Source organism: Aulonocara sp. 'chitande type north' Nkhata Bay, linkage group LG20, assembly GCF_057382095.1.
Source record: "Aulonocara sp. 'chitande type north' Nkhata Bay isolate Kocher_YH1m ecotype deep benthic linkage group LG20, A_spYH_male_GT1.1, whole genome shotgun sequence".
Classification (NCBI taxonomy): Eukaryota; Metazoa; Chordata; class Actinopteri; order Cichliformes; family Cichlidae; genus Aulonocara; species Aulonocara sp. 'chitande type north' Nkhata Bay.
In genome coordinates, this window is record NC_141363.1 from 37,030,995 (window position 1) to 37,051,316 (window position 20,322).

Genomic DNA, 20,322 nt, shown 5'->3' on the forward strand with positions numbered 1-20,322 from the left:
ACATGACATGAGACTGAGAAATGTTCTTGAAGCAACCAGAAAAGCCAATCTGAAGCTGAACAAAGAGAAATGTCAGCTTGGGGCGAAGGAACTGACATTCGTTGGAGATATCCTGAGCAGTGAAGGCATCAGACCAGATCCTCAAAAGGTGTCTGCAATTGAAAACATGCCGAGGCCGCAATGCAAGAAAGATGTGCAGAGTGAAAAGAGAATCGAATGGGAGTGGAATCATGAACATGAGAAAGCATGGCGTGACTTGAAAGATCTGCTTACAAAGGAACCAGTTCTGAAGTTTTATGATCCAATGAGACCTATTAAGATCTCATCAGATGCATCACAGAGTGGGCTTGGAGCTGTTCTTCTGCAGAAGTATGATGAGTGGCAGCCTGTTGCATATGCATCGCGATCCATGACAGACGCAGAGACAAGATATGCACAGATTGAAAAAGAACTGCTCAGCATAACGTACGCCTGTGAGAGATTTCACCAGTTTGTGTCTGGGCAGGCCATCAGTGTTGAAACTGACCACAAGCCACTGATAGCATTGTTCCAAAAACCACTAAATGACTGTCCACTGAGAATCCAAAAAATGATGATCCGGCTGCAACGTTACACGCTTAACGTGATGTACACACCTGGCAAGTTGATGTACACAGCTGACACATTATCCCGAGCTGTTGATCCGAATGAGCCAGCGAACGCCAAGATGGATGATGATGTAAGAGCATATGTGAGCATGGTCACAAGTGCACTTCCTGTTGCAGAAGGGAAGATGGAGCTCATCAGAACGGAGACAAGCAAAGATGGAACGTTACAAGCACTGCGCAAAACCATCATAGATGGATGGCCCAGCTGTAAGCAAAACTGCTCACCTGTTATTCAAGAGTACTGGAACTGCAGAGCAGAACTGTCTGTAGTGCATGATGTGGTGTTCAAGGGAAGTAAAATTGTCATCCCAAAGAGCCTGCGAGGAGAGATGCTCAAAAAGATACACGCAGGGCATCTAGGCATGGAAAAATGTAAAAGGAGAGCACGTGAGGTGATGTACTGGCCACGGATTAATCAGGATGTGACAAATGAAGTGTCGAACTGTTCAACATGTCTGACATATCAAGCAAGCAATCCTGCCGAGCCACTAAAGCCGCACCCAGTGCCAGACCGACCATATCAGAAAGTGGGGGCTGACCTCTTTGTGTCTGGAGGAAAGGACTATATTGTGGTCACAGACTACTACTCTTTGTATCCGGAAGTATGTAGACTGCAAACAACAACAGCAGAGGCTGTAATCACCTCTATGAAAGCTGTATTTGCACGACACGGTGTGCCAAGTGAAGTGTTCACAGACAATGGACCACAATTCTCCAATATTAGGTTTGGACAGTTTGCCAAAGAATGGGACTTTGTTCACACAACATCAAGCCCGCACTACCCACAATCTAATGGACTAGTGGAAAAGTCCGTCCAAACAGTGAAGAGGCTGATGAGTAAGGCGAGAGACAGTGGTGCTGACTTCTACCAAAGCCTGCTAGTATACCACATAACGCCACTTGAGTGTGGTATGTCACCAGCACAGCTTCTTATGGGACGACGCCTGAGATCAAACCTGCCCATTCAGGATAATCTGCTTAAAACAAAAGAGGGAAACAGCGTGAAGAAGTTTAAGGAGCAACAAAAAGCAAAGCAGAAGTTCTATTATGACAGAGGAACAAAACACCTACCTGAACTGCATGCTGGGGATCAAGTGAGATTCAAAGACAAATCCAACGCATGGGCACAGAAAGCGACTGTTCTAAGGAAAGATCAGCCACGATCATACATCATTCAGACAGAAGATGGAGCTATGCTGCGAAGAAATCGCCGAGATCTTATTAAGGGACCAGTAGTAGTGGAGCAGAGGTTGGAGGCTGCTGAACAACCCCAACACACACATGAGACACTATCACCTGAAACACCTACACATACACAAGAACAAACACTGAGAAGATCTGTAAGACAAGTAAAGCCACCTATGAGACTGATCGAACAGATGTAATGTGTTGACATGTTGTTTGGAAGATGATGTCATAGTATCTATGCAAGTTTCACTATGTTTGGTTACTAGTGTTGAATGGACCATAATTGTTGAAAACTAGTTGTGTTGTTAACGTTACTTTGATAAAGCCTGGTTTAACAAGTAAAAAACAAATAGAGACTGTTTATGTTTGTGAAAGTAGGTATGTTATTTTATTGTTGAAAAAAAAGGAAGACGTAATGATAACAACAAATTTTTATTTGCCTAGTATCATGTTTTATGTTGTTAATACTCCTAGACTGTAGGGGGAGCTAGAGAGCAACGGGAGTTACCTCGGAGTAGACTGTGATTCTTAAAAACCCATAACAACATAAAGAAACAAGACAGTCATGATCCACCTAATCCCCGCGTACAGACAGAGGCTGAAGCTCTCCAAACCTGTCGTGAGGACCAAAAAACTGTGGAGCAACGAGGCTGTGGAGGGGCTTCGCACGTGTTTGGAGTCTACAGACTGGGACACAATGAAGGCTGCTTCTAACAGCTTGGATGAGTTTACCAGCAGCAGATCTCAGAGAATGACTCGGCCTCTGTGTGGAAAGGTTTTAGGAATATCACCAACTACAAGCCTAAAACCCCCCACTCCACTGATGACTTGCTCTTGGCCAACACCCTCAACGACTTTTACTGCCGTTTTGACGAGCCATCAGGCAGCCTTCACACCTCCAACGGCCCCAACAATAGAGACACTTTGGACACTCATTCCCCCACCTCTCCCCCCTCCATAGAGCCATCACCACCTTCAAACACTTCACCTACAACACCCCCCTCCTCACCCCACACAAAAGAGGATTTCACACCACCTCCTCCCACCACAACTCTTTATATTCCTGAAGAAGGTGTGAGGAAGCAGTTTAAGAGTCTGAATGCTCGAAAAGCTCCCGGCCCAGACGGTGTGTCTCCTGCCACCCTCAGACACTGTGCAAACGAGCTGGCCCCAGTGTTTTCTGGCATTTTCAACTCCTCACTGCAGGCATGTCATGTGCCTGCCTGCTTCAAGTCCTCTACCATAATCCCTGTCCCCAAGAAACCTAGGATCACTGGACTAAATGACTACAGACCCGTGGCTCTGACATCTGTGGTCATGAAGTCTTTTGAGCGCCTGGTTCTCTCCTATCTCAAGACCCTCACGGCCCCCCTCCTGGACCCCCTGCAGTTTGCATACAGAGCCAACAGGTCTGTAGATGACGCCATCAACATGGCCCTACACTTCATCCTGCAGCATCTGGACTCCCCAGGAACCTACGCCAGGATCCTGTTTGTGGACTTCAGCTCTGCCTTCAATACCATCCTTCCAGACCATCTCCGAGGCAAGCTTTCCCAGATGAATGTGCCTGATCCCATCTGCCGGTGGATCACTGACTTCCTGACGGACAGGAAACAGCATGTGAGGCTGGGAAAGAATGTCTTGGACTCCCGGACCATCAGCACCGGCTCCCCTCAGGGCTGTGTTCTTTCTCCCCTGCTCTTCTCCCTGTATACTAACTGCTGCACCTCCACCCACCAGTCTGTCAAGCTAATCAAGTTTGCAGATGACACCACCGTTATTGGACTCATCTCGGACGGGGATGAGTCTGCCTACAGGAGGGAGGTTGAACGTCTGGTGTCTTGGTGCAGCCACAACAACCTGGTGCTGAATGCCCAGAAGACAGTGGAGATTATTGTGGACTTCAGGAAGCACACAGCCCCACTCCCCCCCATCATCCTGACTGACACCCCATCACCTCTGTGGACTCATGCCGCTTCCTGGGTACCACCATCACCCAGGACCTGAAGTGGGTGCCCACCATCACCTTCGTCATTAAGAAAGCCCAGCAGAGGATGTACTTCCTGAGGCAGCTGAAGAAATTCAACCTGCCAACACGGACGATGATGCAATTCTACACTGCAATCATCGAGTCCATCCTCACCTCCTCCATCACCGTGTGGTACGCTGGAGCCACTATCAGGGACAAACAGAGACTGCAGCGTGTTGTGCGCTCTGCTGAGAAGGTGATTGGCTGCAGACTCCCATCTCTGCAGGACCTGTACACCTTCAGGACACTGGGGCGTGCAGCTCGGATCTCAGCTGACCCTTCTCACCCTGGACACAGTCTGTTTGACCTGCTCCCCTCAGGCAGGAGGCTCCGGTCCATTCGCACCAGAACCTCTTGCCATAAGAACAGTTTCTTCCCCTCTGCTGTTGAACACATGAACAATAACCGTATGACTGTTCCCACCACTAACACATGACCCTACGCTGTGTTCACTGCATCATTCCATGTTTGGCATTGATCACCACCTGCACTCATGTATATATCATGTATATATCTATCTATCTATCTACTTAGCACTTTTAATTCTTATTCTCATTTTTATTTTCATGTCTATTTAAGCTTAATTTATAACAGTATGTTTGCACTGAAGCACCGCAGCAATTTCCTAATGTTGTAAACCCGCTCAACATTTGGCAATAAAACCCTTTCTGATTCTGATTCTGTAAAAAGCATGATGGTGTATTAAGTATTCCAAAGTATTCAGAATACGTTACTCTCATTGAGTAACGTAACGGAATACATTACAAAATACATTTTGGGACATGTATTCTGTAATCTGTAGTGGAATACATTTTAAAAGTAACCTTCCCAACACTGACCTTAGGTTGCACATACTAGTTTTAGAAGTTACATTTCTCAGAAGGGTGGCTGTTCCTTAGAGATAGGATGAAGAGTTCAGTCATTGGAGAGGGGCTCAGAATAAAGCTGCTACTCCTCCACATTGAAAGGAGCCAGTTGAGGTGGTTTGAGCACCTGACGAGGATGCCTCCTGGGCGCTTCTGGTGTGAGTTCTTTCGAACCACCAGAAGGAGGCCGGCCCTGGGCCAGACCAAGGAGACTCTGGAGAGATTTATCTTTACTTGTGTTGCTTGGAAATGTGATGCCCCATACAAACAAAAGAAAATGGATGGACTTTAAAACCTCTTGACCAAAATTTTAAAGCTGAAATGTGTGAGAAGTGGACAACAAGCTGAAAATGGCAATCCACAGATATAATAAAAAATACATGGAAGAATTTAAGCTCGGTGACATCTGACGAGTAACCACCCTCATTTGCATATTATTGTTACTTTTTTTCCCTGTTTCCTTCTTTTTTTAGTACAGTAATGACACACACACACACACACACACCTACACACACACACACGTGCGTACTACTATACTTGTATTGAATTGTACAGTGTCTCTTTTACCCTGAGAAATGAGTCAAGGGATCCATTCTCCATGAATTCAGTGATGATCATTACAGGGCTGCTCTTGGTAACCACTCCCTCCAGATGGATGATGTTGGGATGATCAAACTGACCCATGATAGATGCTTCACTCAAAAAGTCCCTCCTCTGGCGTTCAGTGTACCCTGCCTTTAAAGTCTTGATGGCCACCAATATCTCCCTTTTCCCAGGCTGTCGGAGGTTTCCACTGCACACTTCTCCAAACTCTCCTATCAGGTTTACAGTAGGTAAATGACATGTAATGTATTATAATATATTCATTTTGTATCATCTTCTGTAACTATCAAAGTTTTTGTAAACTGCTGTAATCTAGGCAGACATGATAGAGAACAATTAGGCAGAAAAGCTATGTTTAAGTTGATTTTAGTTCCAAGCACTGTCACAACAGTACAGTGACTTCTTAATCTAACCTTTGATAAAGAAACCTTTAATATTACCTTCTTTGAATAGACAATTAATATACTAATAAAGGTCAAGACAGTCACATTCTGACGTACTAAGTATCATAAACCTCACCAATCACTGCCTGTCTTTACTTACACCTAATATCGTTTCCTTTCTAAGGCATCTCTTTGTTTTACCTGCTCCAATCACTTGTTCAATCTTTACACAGGAAATGTCAATTTCCTTAGCAAACTCTCTAACCGCTTCATTGGGATCTTCATATGTGAAGGGGTCAATGTAGATCTTCATTCCCGGTGACACTTCAACAGAAAAATAGAAGAAACAGCAACAGATATATATGCAAAAACTGAATCGTGAAGACACAGGGAAACTTGATTTCTTTCTGTCATTTTTTGCCACATCCAATCTTGAAAAAACATTAATTTCATAAAATACAGCACTAATGGCTATCAGTCTTAATGTCAACAACTTTTAGAAAAAGGTACATACTGTGACCACTGGTGTAATGTTGGAGTTTGTCTGTATATTCAGATTCTGGTCTGTCAGAATTTCTTTTGCTGGAAACAAATACAAAAAAGTCTGCATGTAGATCCATCAACTCGAAAACAAAAACTAAATCTACTAATAACATAAACTATTAAACAAAACAGAGCACAGGCTATACTATACTATATGGTGTACAATAAAGACTGATGCATGACAAAGACAACACAAAATATATGTTTACTAAGTATATAATCATGACCTGACATAGTCAAGTCTTGACTTTGAACTACTCCAGAAAAACAAACAAACCGTGTGTTTCTACCCTATTTAAAACTGTCCACTACAAAGAAGCCCATAATTGGCTTTCAATTAAATATGTCTGTGAAGGTTCTTAGTCAACCAGGTCATTGTAGTCTAAGGAGCTGGAAAGAAAATCCTGGGCCTTCTGAACCCAGGAAATCCTCAGAAAATCACATGATAGGGTGGGACTAGGTTTCACAATGAGTTCACCCGAAACCTTGGCTGATTGTGACCTACACCTGTTTTCACACCTCGGCTCGTGTGATCAGGTAGAGGATCATTAGGGGGTCCATGGTCCCTCTTGGGGGCACACTCCCATAGGGCTTAAATCTGGGACTCTCCACCATTTGACCCTAGAACTGAAGAAGCTTCTCAGATGAGAGGCGAAACGTCTTCAAGCAACTTAAAGAAGAACAGACGCTTCTTAATTAAATACATAATTTTACACTAAATTGCATGTTGCCACTAGGGATGGGTACCGGTATCCGGTGCCATTATAGCACCGGTTCTGACATAAACGGTAGTAACCAGACCGGAAAGCAGCGCACATTTCCGTGATTTATTTCAGTGCTTTTTTTCCCCTGAAATGTCATACACTTTGGATTCTAGCCAATCATTTTACCTTTCCAAGGATAGTAGGCGGGCCCAGGTATGTACGTTCTTTTAGAGCAGAGCTGCAGATTAAAAATGCCCAAGACGAAGCGGTCAACAGTCTGGCTGTACTTCACAGCAAAAGATGCAAACTCAGCAGCCTGCAAAAAGTGCTTTAAGGTGATACTGTGCAAAGGAGGTAACACCTCGAATCTGATGAAACACCTGGTGACGCATAGCGTTTTTTTAAAAGCCGAGAAATGCACCGTATTTGATAGCTTGCTGCAAGACCTCACACCGAGTGGTGCCTGTTATCGGACCCGGAGTTAGCAACATCCCCCAAGAACCCGAAGAGGAGAGTCCTGGCCCCTAGTCCTGCCAGTGTAGCAGAAATGATGACGGATGATGATGGTAGCAGCAGCCGTTCTTCTCTGCGTGAGTAGCTTAACCTTCCTGCCTTCTTGGGACCTTTTTGTGCCACTGCTATGTGTTAAATGGCTGCCATTTCCACTGTGTTCAGTGGAATATAACCAAACTTGCCACAGGATAGTTTTTACCTGTCAATGTTAATATTCCAGTGTGAATTCCTTAAATCAGCCTAAAATGGCTGAGCAGCAGAAATCCCCACACCCATCACCCTGGGGACCATTTTCTGCCCATTGACTTCCATTATAAACGCTATTTTTCAACCCCAAATTATCATCATATGATTTTATTTTTTCTTCTTTTCTTGGATGTCAATGAAGACTCAGGGCCTTGAAGTTTTAATTTTTAAATTGCAAAAAAAATGCAAAAAAAATAATGGCAGGTCAAAATGTATGTTGGTGCCAATCTTTGGTCCATCTAAAGGCCTACTTATAATGACAATCACATATTACTTCAACTGGTTTTTTGTGGAAATATTTAGTTTCGTTTTTTGGTTTTTGGGGCTTATAACACAGGGCGCTCATGTAATAACACTGGGATTTGAAGGGTTAAAACAACGAAAATATAATTAAAACTTTACATGAATATTTCAGGGAGAAGTAGTTTCACAAGGTTGGCTAATTTAAAGTGGAATAAAATATGGATATATGGTCTTTTTATGGCGTGGCTGAGAATGGTCCCTAGGGTGATGGGTGTGAGTTTTTTAAAGGATGGCAGGAGGGTTAATGTTGTTCGTGTGTAATTTACATTGAGTAGGCTAACCACGTTATTACATTAATGCATGTAAGGTGAACTAGCAAACACCGTCATAGTTACAGCGGCTGTCTTCTTGTTTGATGGCAGATACTCCCTTCACCCTGGCCAAAAAGGCTAAAATGACCAAAGAAAAAGTGGAAAACAGCTAAACATGAGAGGTTTTTGGACAAAGTTTGTGTTTTTTCCATTGTTTAAGCACTGCTTCCAGCCAAGAGTGATACCATATATGCCCTATAGCTGCAGAAAAGGCTAACATTGTTATCTTTTTACAAAAAAACAGCTAAACATAAGAGGTTTTTGGACCAATTTTGTGTTCTCCATTCTTTAAGCACCGGTTCGAGCACCGGTTCGAGCACCGTTTAAGCACCGGTACCGTTTCAAAAGTACCGGTTTGGCACCGGTATCGGATAAAACCTAAACGATACCCATCCCTAGTTGCCACCACATAATGCAGTTTTTGTAGGTCAAAGTCATTGAGTGTATTTCTGTAGGATCAAGTTGCAGTTTTATTCATAATCAGCACTTTTGATAAAGTGCTTTCTGTATCATTTCTGTGGCTTTGTAAAAAATTGGTCCAGATTTTTAGACCATAATGTGGTGAAGAGTGGAACATTTTCTGGGGGACAGAGTGGACACAGAGTGGCTCACCTGCGACAAACAATTATGACGACAGTGATGGCAATAATAAAGACAACCCCTGCAGCAGATGAACCAATGATGAGGGGGAGCTTCTCTTGAATAATGGAGTTATATTCTTCTACAGGTGAAAAGACAACAAACCACAAAAATGTCAGTAATTTTTATATTTAGACTTATATATTAGGCAGCACACAGGGTATGAAATAAGTCTGAATTTAGTTTGTCAGCAAATCTGATTCCTACCTTCAGTCATGGTTTGGAAGTACATTTTACCACTGAAGCGTCCAAATCCAGCGACAGTCCGAGCCCGGACCTGAAACACGTATATGGTTCCAGGCCTTAAACTTCGTATGACAGCAGTGTTGGTCTGACTCCTCGTTAGAGATGAGTTCCATTCTGCTTGGTTCTGAATAACACACACCAAAGACTTTAAATCAGGCAGATCTGTCTATAATTAAAACTGTAAGATTTTTGAGTACAATTTAAGAGTCAAAATGTTTCAGGTTCAGATGCCTTGAGGTGACTGCTTTTGCAAATTGGTGCTATATAAATAAAACTGAATTGAAATTAATTCAATCAGTTGGCACTGATGTACCTTCTCATAATACTGCAGTTCATAGTCCAGAATAACACCATTGGGCTGATCTGGCTGGGACCAGGACAGAGTGATGCTGTTAGGAGTTCTGCTAACCTGGTGGATGATGGACACTATTGATGGTGCTGAGAAAAAAACAAAGAGATCTGAAGGGTGTAGAAAACATGCTAACAGACATTCGAGCTACTAAAACAGAAGTTAATACTGAAATCACTGAAATATCACTAGAGTAACATCATGCCTCACCAGCCTGGTTGGTGGTGATGTTGACAGACGTGTACTGTGGTGAATAAGGACTCTGATCAGACACTCCATTGACAGCTTGTATTTCAAATGTGTACTGCGTGTGAGCCATGAGGTCGCTGATATGTACTCGGGTGTTGGTGAGTCCCAGCTGACGTGGGATAAACTGCACGTTGTCACCACAGCGGGTGCAGCCGCTGCGACCGCTGCCACAACTCTTACATATGATGTTGTAAACTACATCTTCTCGGCCACCACTCTCCTTTGGTGGACTCCACTCCAGTATCAGAGAAGTCTCATTTACTATGGAGATGACATTTTGTGGTGCAGATGGAACAGCTAGAAGACAAAGGGAAAACAGAAAATTATGCTAATAGTAATTACTGCCTGTTATAAGTTTTTTTTTTTTTTTTTATTCTCAAGCTTGCACCTCACTAGCTAAGGATTGCAAGCTCTAGAGGTTTAGTACAGAGACTACATGTAAGAACATCAAGCAATAGAACATCTGTTTGTTCCGATAACCAGATTCCCACTTAGTGTATTTGCATTATCTGGAAAAAACAACAACCCAATTATCTACATGATGATAATGGAAACAAAGTATATTTTTTAAACGTATTACATGTCTTGTGATTGCAAAATAAATAAAAACTAAATACAATTAAAAATCTTCATTTTTGAATCTTCAATTCAAGGGGATCAATGTAGACTCTGGCAGAACATTCAATCAGTTATGCTCCTGCAGGTTGTTACAAAATTGATTGCAGTATCATTGGGTGGGGGGAGGGTCTACCCTTCCTATCTTGCCCAAATTCTGTTTGTGTTTGCCCTGGTCTATTGGATGGTGGCGTCAGTACTGCATCTTTTTCCGGAGGGTTTTTTGGGGGTGGGGTGTATTTATAGGTTATATAATTATAATATAATATTCATAACTTGTAATGACACAAAATTACACACAGGTGAACTCGATTATCAAATTAGGTGATTTCTGAAGCCAACTGATTGCATTGGATTTTATTTAGGGGCATCAGAGTACAGGGGGCTGAATACAAATGCATGCCATACTTTTCAATTTGTTTGAAATTTTGAAAACCACGTATCGTTTTAATACCACTTCACAATTATGTACTACTTTGTGTTGTCACAGAGAACCCCCATTTCAATTCAATTTTATTTTATTTATATAGCACCAAATCACAACACCAGTTGCCTCAAGGCGCTTTATATTGTAAGGTATAGAACTGCTTTGAAATTCATATGAGCTGTTCGCACTAAAGTAAAAAGCACCATCACTTCATGCGGATACCCTCTCGGCGCCAGCTGTGGTCGCAAGGCTGGAGCCGAACAAAAACACCCTGATAACGACTGTGTTTAGTCTGTTCCTTCCCATTCCATGGAAGGCCACCTGGGTTGGCTGGAAGACTGTTTACTTAGCCTAGCAGAGCGAAGGACACTGTCTCAGCTGAACTCTGGACACGCACACACATACATATACACTGATATCCACACACTCATCCCCCCCTTCCTTTCCAAACGCCTTCGATGCTTATTCTCTTCCGATGCTGACGGTGGATCAAGGAGACCAGCGTACAGGCTGCAGGCCCGGATGTACTGTCTAAATCGGCTGTCTCTCACCCTTTACCCACCCCTGTTGCTTGTCATGTGTTTCTTTGGTGTATTAAGAGTTTTTTCATGTGCTATGTGCAGAGGTGTTTTTTTCTGTTCACAAACTGATCTCCCTGTTGGAGCTCAGTTTGGGGGGAGTTATTTTTTTCTCCTTATCTTTCATGTGGTGCATTTTTCCATTGTTATACCTCTCTGACCTGTCTTCCCCATGTGATGTTTTGTGTAATGTATGTATGGTCGGAGGGTAAGATGGCGCCGCCATTGCGTGCAATAGGTCGGCAGCCTTATGAAATTTCCCCTTGTGGGACTAATAAAGGTATATCAAATCAAATCAAATCAAAGGTAGACCCTACAATAATACATACAGAGACAAACAGAAAAACAATCATATGAACCCCTTTGAGCAAGCACTTGGGCAACAGTGAGAAGAAAAAACTCCCTTTTAATAGGCAGAAACCTCCTTCAGAACCAGGCTCAGGGAGGGGCAGCCATCTGCCATGACCGTTTGGGATGAGAGAACATTGAACTGATGAAGTGATGGAACACTGACAATGCTCCATCAGATCAGATTATTGTAGAAAAAAAACTGCTCTTTGCACCTTTCATACTACCAGTATCACTGAAACGACTGACACAGAAATCCTAGAAGCACTTGGGTATAAGATTAAGGATCCAGGTAGAGAAAGCTTCTCCACAGAGAGGGCAGCTGGAAGCCAAAATCAGAGAAGCCCAGAAGGATATCAATCGATGCAAAAGGGTTTCATGAGAGAGAGGTCCTGGATGAAAATAAGGTAAAATTGTGTTTTCAAAACCTAGGATTTAGAAACTGCCAAACAAAGGCTCACAGCTCTGGAAACTAAGCTGAAGAGATAAATCAGAGAAGAGAATGACCTGTTCTGCTAAGATGCATCCAGGGTGTACTCTCTACTACAAGGAAAAAATAGCACACGGGCAGACCCACCCACAACTGAAATTCACAAATAGCACAAATAACAGGGCTCCTCCTAGGTACTAATCCAAACCGGCTAACACAGGGCAGAACAATCCTGATCATAAAAAGAGCCCTACAAACTACTGGCCAAATACCTGTTTCTCCACAACATAGAAGCTCATCTCAGGCATCATAGCAACAGAGCTGAGTAGACACATCAGTCATTACATAAGGACAGCTCATAAAGGTATTGGAAATCACACTAGAGGACCAGAGTGTGGCCAAAAGGGCCGCACTCACCAGTAATGGTAGGGGTACTGGTGGGTGAAACTCATAAGCCAGGGGTGTCCAACTCCAGGCCTCAAGGGCCAGTCTCCTGCAGGTTTTAGATGTGGCCTTCATCCAACACAGCTGATTTAAATGACTAAATTAAACTCCTCGACATGTCCTGAAATTCTCCAGAGGCCTGGTAATGAACATTTGATTCAGGTGTGCTGACCCAGGGTGATATCTAAAACCTGCAGGACACCAGCCCTTGAGCCCTGGAGTTGAACACCTCTGTCATAAGCATTCCACTCTTCAAGTCTTATGATCAATGGAAAAATTACAGTAATAACTCATACTTATTCTCTCCAAGTCATTATTTTGACAAAAAAATTAGATATGACGGTGATTAGACATGCCGTGAGAGTGAAAAATGTGAGTTCCATGTTGACACAGTTCCTTCTTCTGATATATGGTTGAAAAAGACAGCCTCTAACCAGACCCCACTAAAGTGCAAGCGGTGCTAGACTGGCCAGTGCCACCAAACTGCAAGCACTACTATCATTGTTTCATTTGTGCTTTCAGTAAAATTGCCCTAACTTTAATCGAATTCCCTTCTCCAAAAGTCCAGTTATCATTTGATCTCTCTGAAGGACATTTCGCCACCACTTCTATCCTGTTGATGCCTGACCGCACCTGCCAGGTCATTGTCGAAGTCAATGGCTCTGACTCCAGTGTGTGAGCAGTCCTTTCTCACATGTGAGACGGTACACTGTATCTTTGCATATGCTCTTTCTAGGTGTCACTATGGATGATAAGGCAGCAGCATATACAGCTGCAGTATATGCCTTTGCCTACTGGTGGTGGTCAGAGGGCCCGGTGGCGCCAGTGTCTGGCAGCCTCGCCTCTGTCAGTGCGCCCCAGGGTGGCTGTGGCTACAATGTAGCTTGCCATCACCAGTGTGTGAATGGGTGGATGACTGGATGTGTAATGCACTTTGGGGTCCTTAGGGACTAGTAAAGCGCTATACAAATACAGGCCATTTACCATGGAAGTGTGACAAATTGGTACAAACCATCCTGAGTAGAGAAGGCCATTTTCTATTTGGAATCTGGAGTCAAGGGAATCTGCCAGTAGCCCTTGGTCAAATCCAAGCAGTGCCTAATCGGTCTAGGAGCTCATCAACCCTGCATCATCACAAGTGAGGGAGGCCAAAATGGTGGAATTTGGCACCTCCAGGCCCAACTCATCTCTTTGGCAAGAATACCAGAGGTGCAAAACATCAGCTACTGGTAGACTGAGCAGTCAGCTGAGACTGCAAGACTAGGCTGACCAACCTGTGCACTGCTTGGATTGATTACAAGAAGACCTATGACTCGATGCCCCACACCTGGATTCTGGAATGCCTAGAACTATACAAGATCAACAGGACCCTAAGAGCCTTCATCAGAAACTCAATCAAGTGCGGGATCTACCAAGGGGATGCACTGCTCCCACTGCTATTTTGCATAGGCCTGAACCTCCTCAGTGAGATCACTCACAAGACTGGATATGGATAATGACTACAGAACGGAGCAATCATCAGGCACATCCTCTACATAGATGACATCAAACTATTTACCAAGAGTGCATGAGACATTGATTCACTGACCTGCACCACCAGGATATACAGCAAATACATTGGAATGTCGTATAGTCTGAAGAGGTGTAGTTGGATGATAACAAAATGAGGGAAGGTAGTCAGAACTGAGGGGAACGACTACCAGAAGGCAACATTGTAGACAGTGAGGACAGCTGCAAGTATCTGGGGATCCCACAGTTAAATGGGAACCATGAAGGGGTCGCTAGAAAAGCTGCAACCACCAAATACCTGCAGAGGGTCAGGCAAGTCCTGAGGAGTCAGCTGAAGGGTAAGAACAAAATCCGGGCTGATCAGGTAACCTGCTGGCCAAAGGAGGAGATAGAAGCCACTGACATCAAGACCAGGAAGCTCCTGACCATGCATGCTCAGTGAATACCTCAGGCAGCAGAAACCCAAGAAAGAGGAGGAACCATTATGGAAGGACAGGTCCCTGAATGGTATGTATCACCGGCAGATAGAGGAAGTGGCTGACATCCAGAAATCCCACCAGTGGCTGGACAAAGCTGGACTGAAAGACAGCATAGAGGCACTAATCATGGCAGCACAGGAACAGGCTCTGAGCACAAGATCCATTGAGGCTGGGGTCTATCACAACAGGCAAGACTCTAGGTGCAGGCTGTGTAAAGATGCCCCTGAGACAATCCAGCACATACACAGCAAATCCAGCATGTCCAAATTAACACTGTCAGATTTGATTTCAACACTATTAAAGTGTCTATATGGGTCCACACCAGAGAGTGTTAATTTAACTCTTTTTGGAGAGTTGGTATGTTAACTCTGATTTAGTGTTAAACACCAAATCTGTCTGGAGTTGATAATTTAACACTTACTAATGCTAACTAGGTGTTAAGAGTTTATATATTAACTCTCAAAGAGTATTTTAGTTTAACTACGTAAGAGTTATCTTCTAATTAATTCTAAAAAGCGGGAATTTTACTGTTCTGAACTTCTAGAAATTTCTTTTGGAAATAAACATTTACTAAAAAGATGCAATTGTTTTTGAAAAACATTTATTCTGAACTGTGCACCACAATTTCAAAACATTTTCTGAAAAATGTAACAGTGTACATGTTCTCACTTTCATTAGAATTTTGTTTATCAAAAGGTCTGACATAGGTGAGCTGGTAAATGCAAATAACAGCATTATCATCACTTATATCTTCAACACAATATGCATGTCCTTCATTCATCACTTTGTGGAACTTCAGCACACTTCTGCTCTCCCCCATATTCCATCTTCACAAGCATATCCTATGTGGAGAATGAATAAAAATTAGTTGACACTAATTAATGGCACAAATAATCCAGTAATCAATTGCAGCACAGTAAAAAAAAAAAGAATCCTTTTTGAGCCATTACTTGTGTAAAGTATTTTCCCAAAAGACAAGGACACCGGCAACAGGTAATACTGAACTAAATGTAAAACCTCAACCTTTTTCATTTTTACCTAAACCGTGTGCACAAAACTCTGGAGGGATCTAAATGATAACGTAGAACCCAGTCAGGATATCTGCTACTACTGTTTGCTAGTTTGTTTGTTTTTTTATGAGAGATCGTTTTCAGGCTTCAAGTAGCACCATTATACCAACATTTCACATTCTAGACATTGTTTTAGGTGTATTTGACCAAAAGTTTGACTGAAAATTCACATGCAAGCTTTTTTCAAGGCTGTAGTATTTGCCCGCAAACAATACCTTTCACACAGCTTTGTCTCAACTCCAAAGAGCCACAGAAGTAAAAGCTAATAATAATAATTGAAACAATCTTTGAAAAAATGACTTACCAAGCATGGCAAACAACTCAAATATGTAGAGCAAAATGTTCTGAAACGGCTTCACTTCAGCTTTGATTGGAGCCTATGGTGCTGGGGGCGGAGTCTGTGAATTTACTCTATTGGTGTCATAGCCCCTGTAGGAGTTCAGAGTTAAGAGGTCAAGAGTTAATGTTTCCATTGTAACACCTCCAGATTTGACATAGAAACCCTCATTTTTAACACTCGATTTTAACTACTATCATTTTACACCTCAGAGTTACATTAAAAGAATGCGACTCTACTTAGAGTAAAATTAACTCTACTTTTGCAAGAAGACTACTAACACCAAAACATTTAACACTTTTGAATTTGCTGTGTAACAGCAGGGTTCATGATGCTAGCAGGGCATACATGGAATGCCATAACCAAGTGGCCAGCATAGTATACAGAAACATCTGTGCCAAGTATGGCCTGGAAGTCCCGAGGTCAAAATGGGAGACGCCCCCTATGGTGGTGGAGAATGACTGAGCTGAGATCCTGTGGGACTTACAGATACAGAACGACAAAATGGTGGTGGCTAACCAACCGGACATAGTAGTGGCAGTCAAGCAGAAGATGGACGTAGTGATAGATATAGCAATACTGAATGACAGCAACATCAGGAAGAAGGAACTGGAAGAAGTTGGAGTAGTACCAAGGGCTCAGAGAACAGCTTGAGAGGGTGGAGGGTGAAGGTAACAGTGGTCCCAGTGGTAATTGGAGAACTCAGTTCAGTGGCCGCCAAGCTAGCAGTAGCACTGCCAGGCTGTGCCAGGCACCTTTCTACCTTTAAAACCCGGAGAGCAGCCAAATGGCTGGTAGGCTTTTAGCTAAGCTTTAGCTTCAGCCAAGTGGAAGCTAAATTGGCTAGTCATTCATATGTAAATTAGGTTGTTACCTGGGAATTCTAGAGGGAGGGGAGTGGGGGTGTGTGATTGAGGGGGTGGGGGAGCTGCTAAAAGCTGTGAACTTCCTTTTGTGTTTCATCTTGATGCATTCTCAATCATCCAGGGAAATAAATCTCCAAAAGTCACCAACTTGGAGTGTTTCAGTTTGCCATCTTAGGGAGAAATCAACACACATGGGTGTATGTCCTTTGTTGCTGAGATTTATTGATAAAAAACAGTACAAAAAACCAACCATTTGTACACATATTTACAAATAATAATAAAAAGTGAGTGAGTACATTTCAGCATTTTCAACATTATACCAGTGGTCTGATTGATGCCACAATGGAGCAAATCGAGCAAAGACTGATAAGTTCGCTGCAATTTCCAATGTGTGGGGATCATTTGTCACCAACTGCATCACGTGCTACAACCCTGGTCTACATATCACCGTTGATGAACAGCTTTTCCCATCAAAGACTCGGTGCTGTTTCCTGCAGAATATTGCAAGTAAACCTGACAAGTTTGGGATCAAGTTTTGGGTGGCTTGCGACCTAAAATCCAAGTACCATCCAGTACTATCCATTTATCTTATTTCTTAGGTGTTTTCAACCTCTGCTGCCACGCTGACGGCGTATGTGGCCAAACGGAAGAAGACAGTCTATATTCTTAGCAGCATGCACAGCGTGGTTCAGACTGATAACACTATCAAAAGGAAGCCAAACTCTGTCACCCTTTACAACAAAACAAAGTGTGGCGTGGATGTGATGGACCAGATGGTTCGGGAGTACACTGTCCGCAGAGGAACACGGCGCTGGCCAGTTGCCGTGTTCCTGAAAACACCTAAGAAATAAGATAAATTGTTATTTCCATAGCCCTTTTACACACAATGAAACACATAAACATAGAACCACAAAAGACCTGCAACATACCTGAGTGGTGAATTCATTGCGATCTGTCTGTCTAGTGGATTGAGGAATTTTCCTGCGAATCTTGTTGACTGTGCCAAGGATGGTGGTTTTCCGTCTAAGAAGTTTTTGCGCAAGTGAAAGCGATGTGAAAAAATTGTCCGTGGTAACATTTCTGCCCTTGTCTAGGAATGGTTCCATCAGCCTCATTACTACATTTTCAGAAAGTCTCTCCCCAGTGGGACGATTGGGGTCCTTGCCAAGATATGGGAAGACATTGCAAATGTACTTGGATTTTAGGTCGCAAGCCACCCAAAACTTGATCCCAAACTTGTCAGGTTTACTTGCAATATTCTGCAGGAAACAGCACCGAGTCTTTGATGGGAAAAGCTGTTCATCAACGGTGATATGTAGACCAGGGTTGTAGCACGTGATGCAGTTGGTGACAAATGATCCCCACACACTGGAAATTGCAGCGAACTTATCAGTCTTTGCTCGATTTGCTCCATTGTGGCATCAATCAGACCACTGGTATAATGTTGAAATGTACTCACTCACTTTTTATTATTATTTGTAAATATGTGTACAAATGGTTGGTTTTTTGTACTGTTTTTATCAATAAATCTCAGCAACAAAGGACATACACCCATGTGTGTTGATTTCTCCCTAAGATGGCAAACTGAAACACTCCAAGTTGGTGACTTTTGGAGATTTATTTCCCTGGATGATTGAGAATGCATCAAGACGAACACAAAAGGAAGTTCACAGCTTTTAGCAGCTCCCCCACCCCCTCATCCACACACCCCCACTCCCCTCCCTCCAGAATTCCCAGGTAACAACCTAATTTACATATGAATGACTAGCCAATTTAGCTTCCACTTCACTGAAGCTAAAGCCTAGCTAAAAGCCATTTGGCTGCTCTCCGGGGGTTTAAGTCTAGGCGAGTGGCTCTAGCAGATCCCACGAACAACATCAGACATCTCTGTCCAGAAGAGCGCAGTCCTAGGAACAGCAAAGATACTGTGCAGTACCCTCAAGTTTCCAGGCTTATACGATAAAGACCCCCCACAGAGGAAATAGGGGAATTTTGGTTTTCACCCTTAATATAACCGGTATAGTATTTATTTCTCCAGTATGGATAAATGGGCCTGATATTTGTTTGATTTTATAAGTCTATTTGTTATTATAATTATTGTAATATTATATAATTATAATTAATAAATGGTAGATGAAATAAAAAATAACAAGTTCATTCCATACCATGTGAATACAGAACTATTTTCAATACTTCTCAAGACAAACAAACACCCTATTCAGGATTCATTAAAGGCAGACATTCTTCAAATAATACACATTTCGACCTATTACATCTATCCCACCAAAGTAGCCATAATTCCGATTCAGTAAAAGGACTAGATGTTACAATCCCTGATAACGCATTGCTTTAAATGGAGAAAATCTTGAGGGATGGCTGTTATGAAGAAAGCACTTATAACAAACAACTTAATCTCAACAAATTTTACACTTCACAGAGGTACAAGACAAGGGTGCCCACTCTCACCCTCATTATTTGCACTTTTCTTTGAACCATTAGCAGCAGCAATCCGTCAGAACGTTAACATCATAGGCATTCACACCAATAATACACCAATAAACACATAAATATAAAAAACGTTTATATGCAGATGATGTACTCCGGTTCCTACAAAATCCCAATAAATCAGTTAAAGAACTAATCCAAATCACTAATACATACTCCCAAATCTCTGATTATACAATAAATTGGAATAAATCTACCACTTTAATAATAAATGGAGATACCCATTCTTATACATGACAGATCCCTCACCTACCACCTACTACTGGCATGATCACATACCTAGACATACAATTCTCCCCCAAACTGTCAGAGCTGTTCCACTGTTTCACTCCTCTATTGAAAACAATAAAAGATGACTTAAACCGATGGATGACAAAACCACTTTTAATTTTAGGATGTACTAACACCATAAAGATCAATTACGTATTCACAATGATCCCTATTCAACCCACAGCAACTTTTTTCACCACTTTGGACACAATAATAATAACATCATTCTAATGGAAAAATTAAAAATTCCAGATACTGCCCACTGCAAACCTTGGCTTGGGACCCTCCAAAAATGGCCTGTATTTATATAGCGCCTTTACTAGTCCCTTAGGACCCCAAAGCGCTTTACATATCCAGTCATCCACCCATTCACGCACACATTCACACAAAAAGGTGTCTATACCTTTGGATTAAAAAAAAGAATACTCTGCATCTCGCTACAGTATTTTTAAGGTCAAAACAAAAGAAAAGAAAAAACAAACAAAATAAAAATGGTTTGCAGACAGATAAGAGACCCTAGACTATCATGCTTTTTGTCACATGTCAGAGGACCATTCAAACAGTTCTCCTATCCTCCAACACAATAACAACTTTCAAACCCCCAGCCCAAATATCACCAGTGTGA

At 42.5% G+C, this 20,322-nt stretch overlaps 1 protein-coding gene across 1 annotated transcript in view; it reads right to left on the minus strand.

Annotated features, from left to right (window-relative positions):
- Positions 1-20,322, minus strand: part of LOC147306224 (ephrin type-B receptor 2-like) — an 83,166-nt gene that overhangs the window by 15,429 nt on the left and 47,415 nt on the right. The window contains exons 5-11 of the mRNA XM_086276452.1: positions 9,781-10,116; positions 9,535-9,659; positions 9,183-9,345; positions 8,949-9,057; positions 6,231-6,298; positions 5,918-6,040; positions 5,298-5,545 (exon numbers count right to left, since the gene is read on the minus strand). Coding sequence (XP_086132578.1) covers positions 5,298-5,545; positions 5,918-6,040; positions 6,231-6,298; positions 8,949-9,057; positions 9,183-9,345; positions 9,535-9,659; positions 9,781-10,116 — 1,172 coding nt within the window. The remainder of the gene's footprint in view (positions 1-5,297; positions 5,546-5,917; positions 6,041-6,230; positions 6,299-8,948; positions 9,058-9,182; positions 9,346-9,534; positions 9,660-9,780; positions 10,117-20,322) is intronic.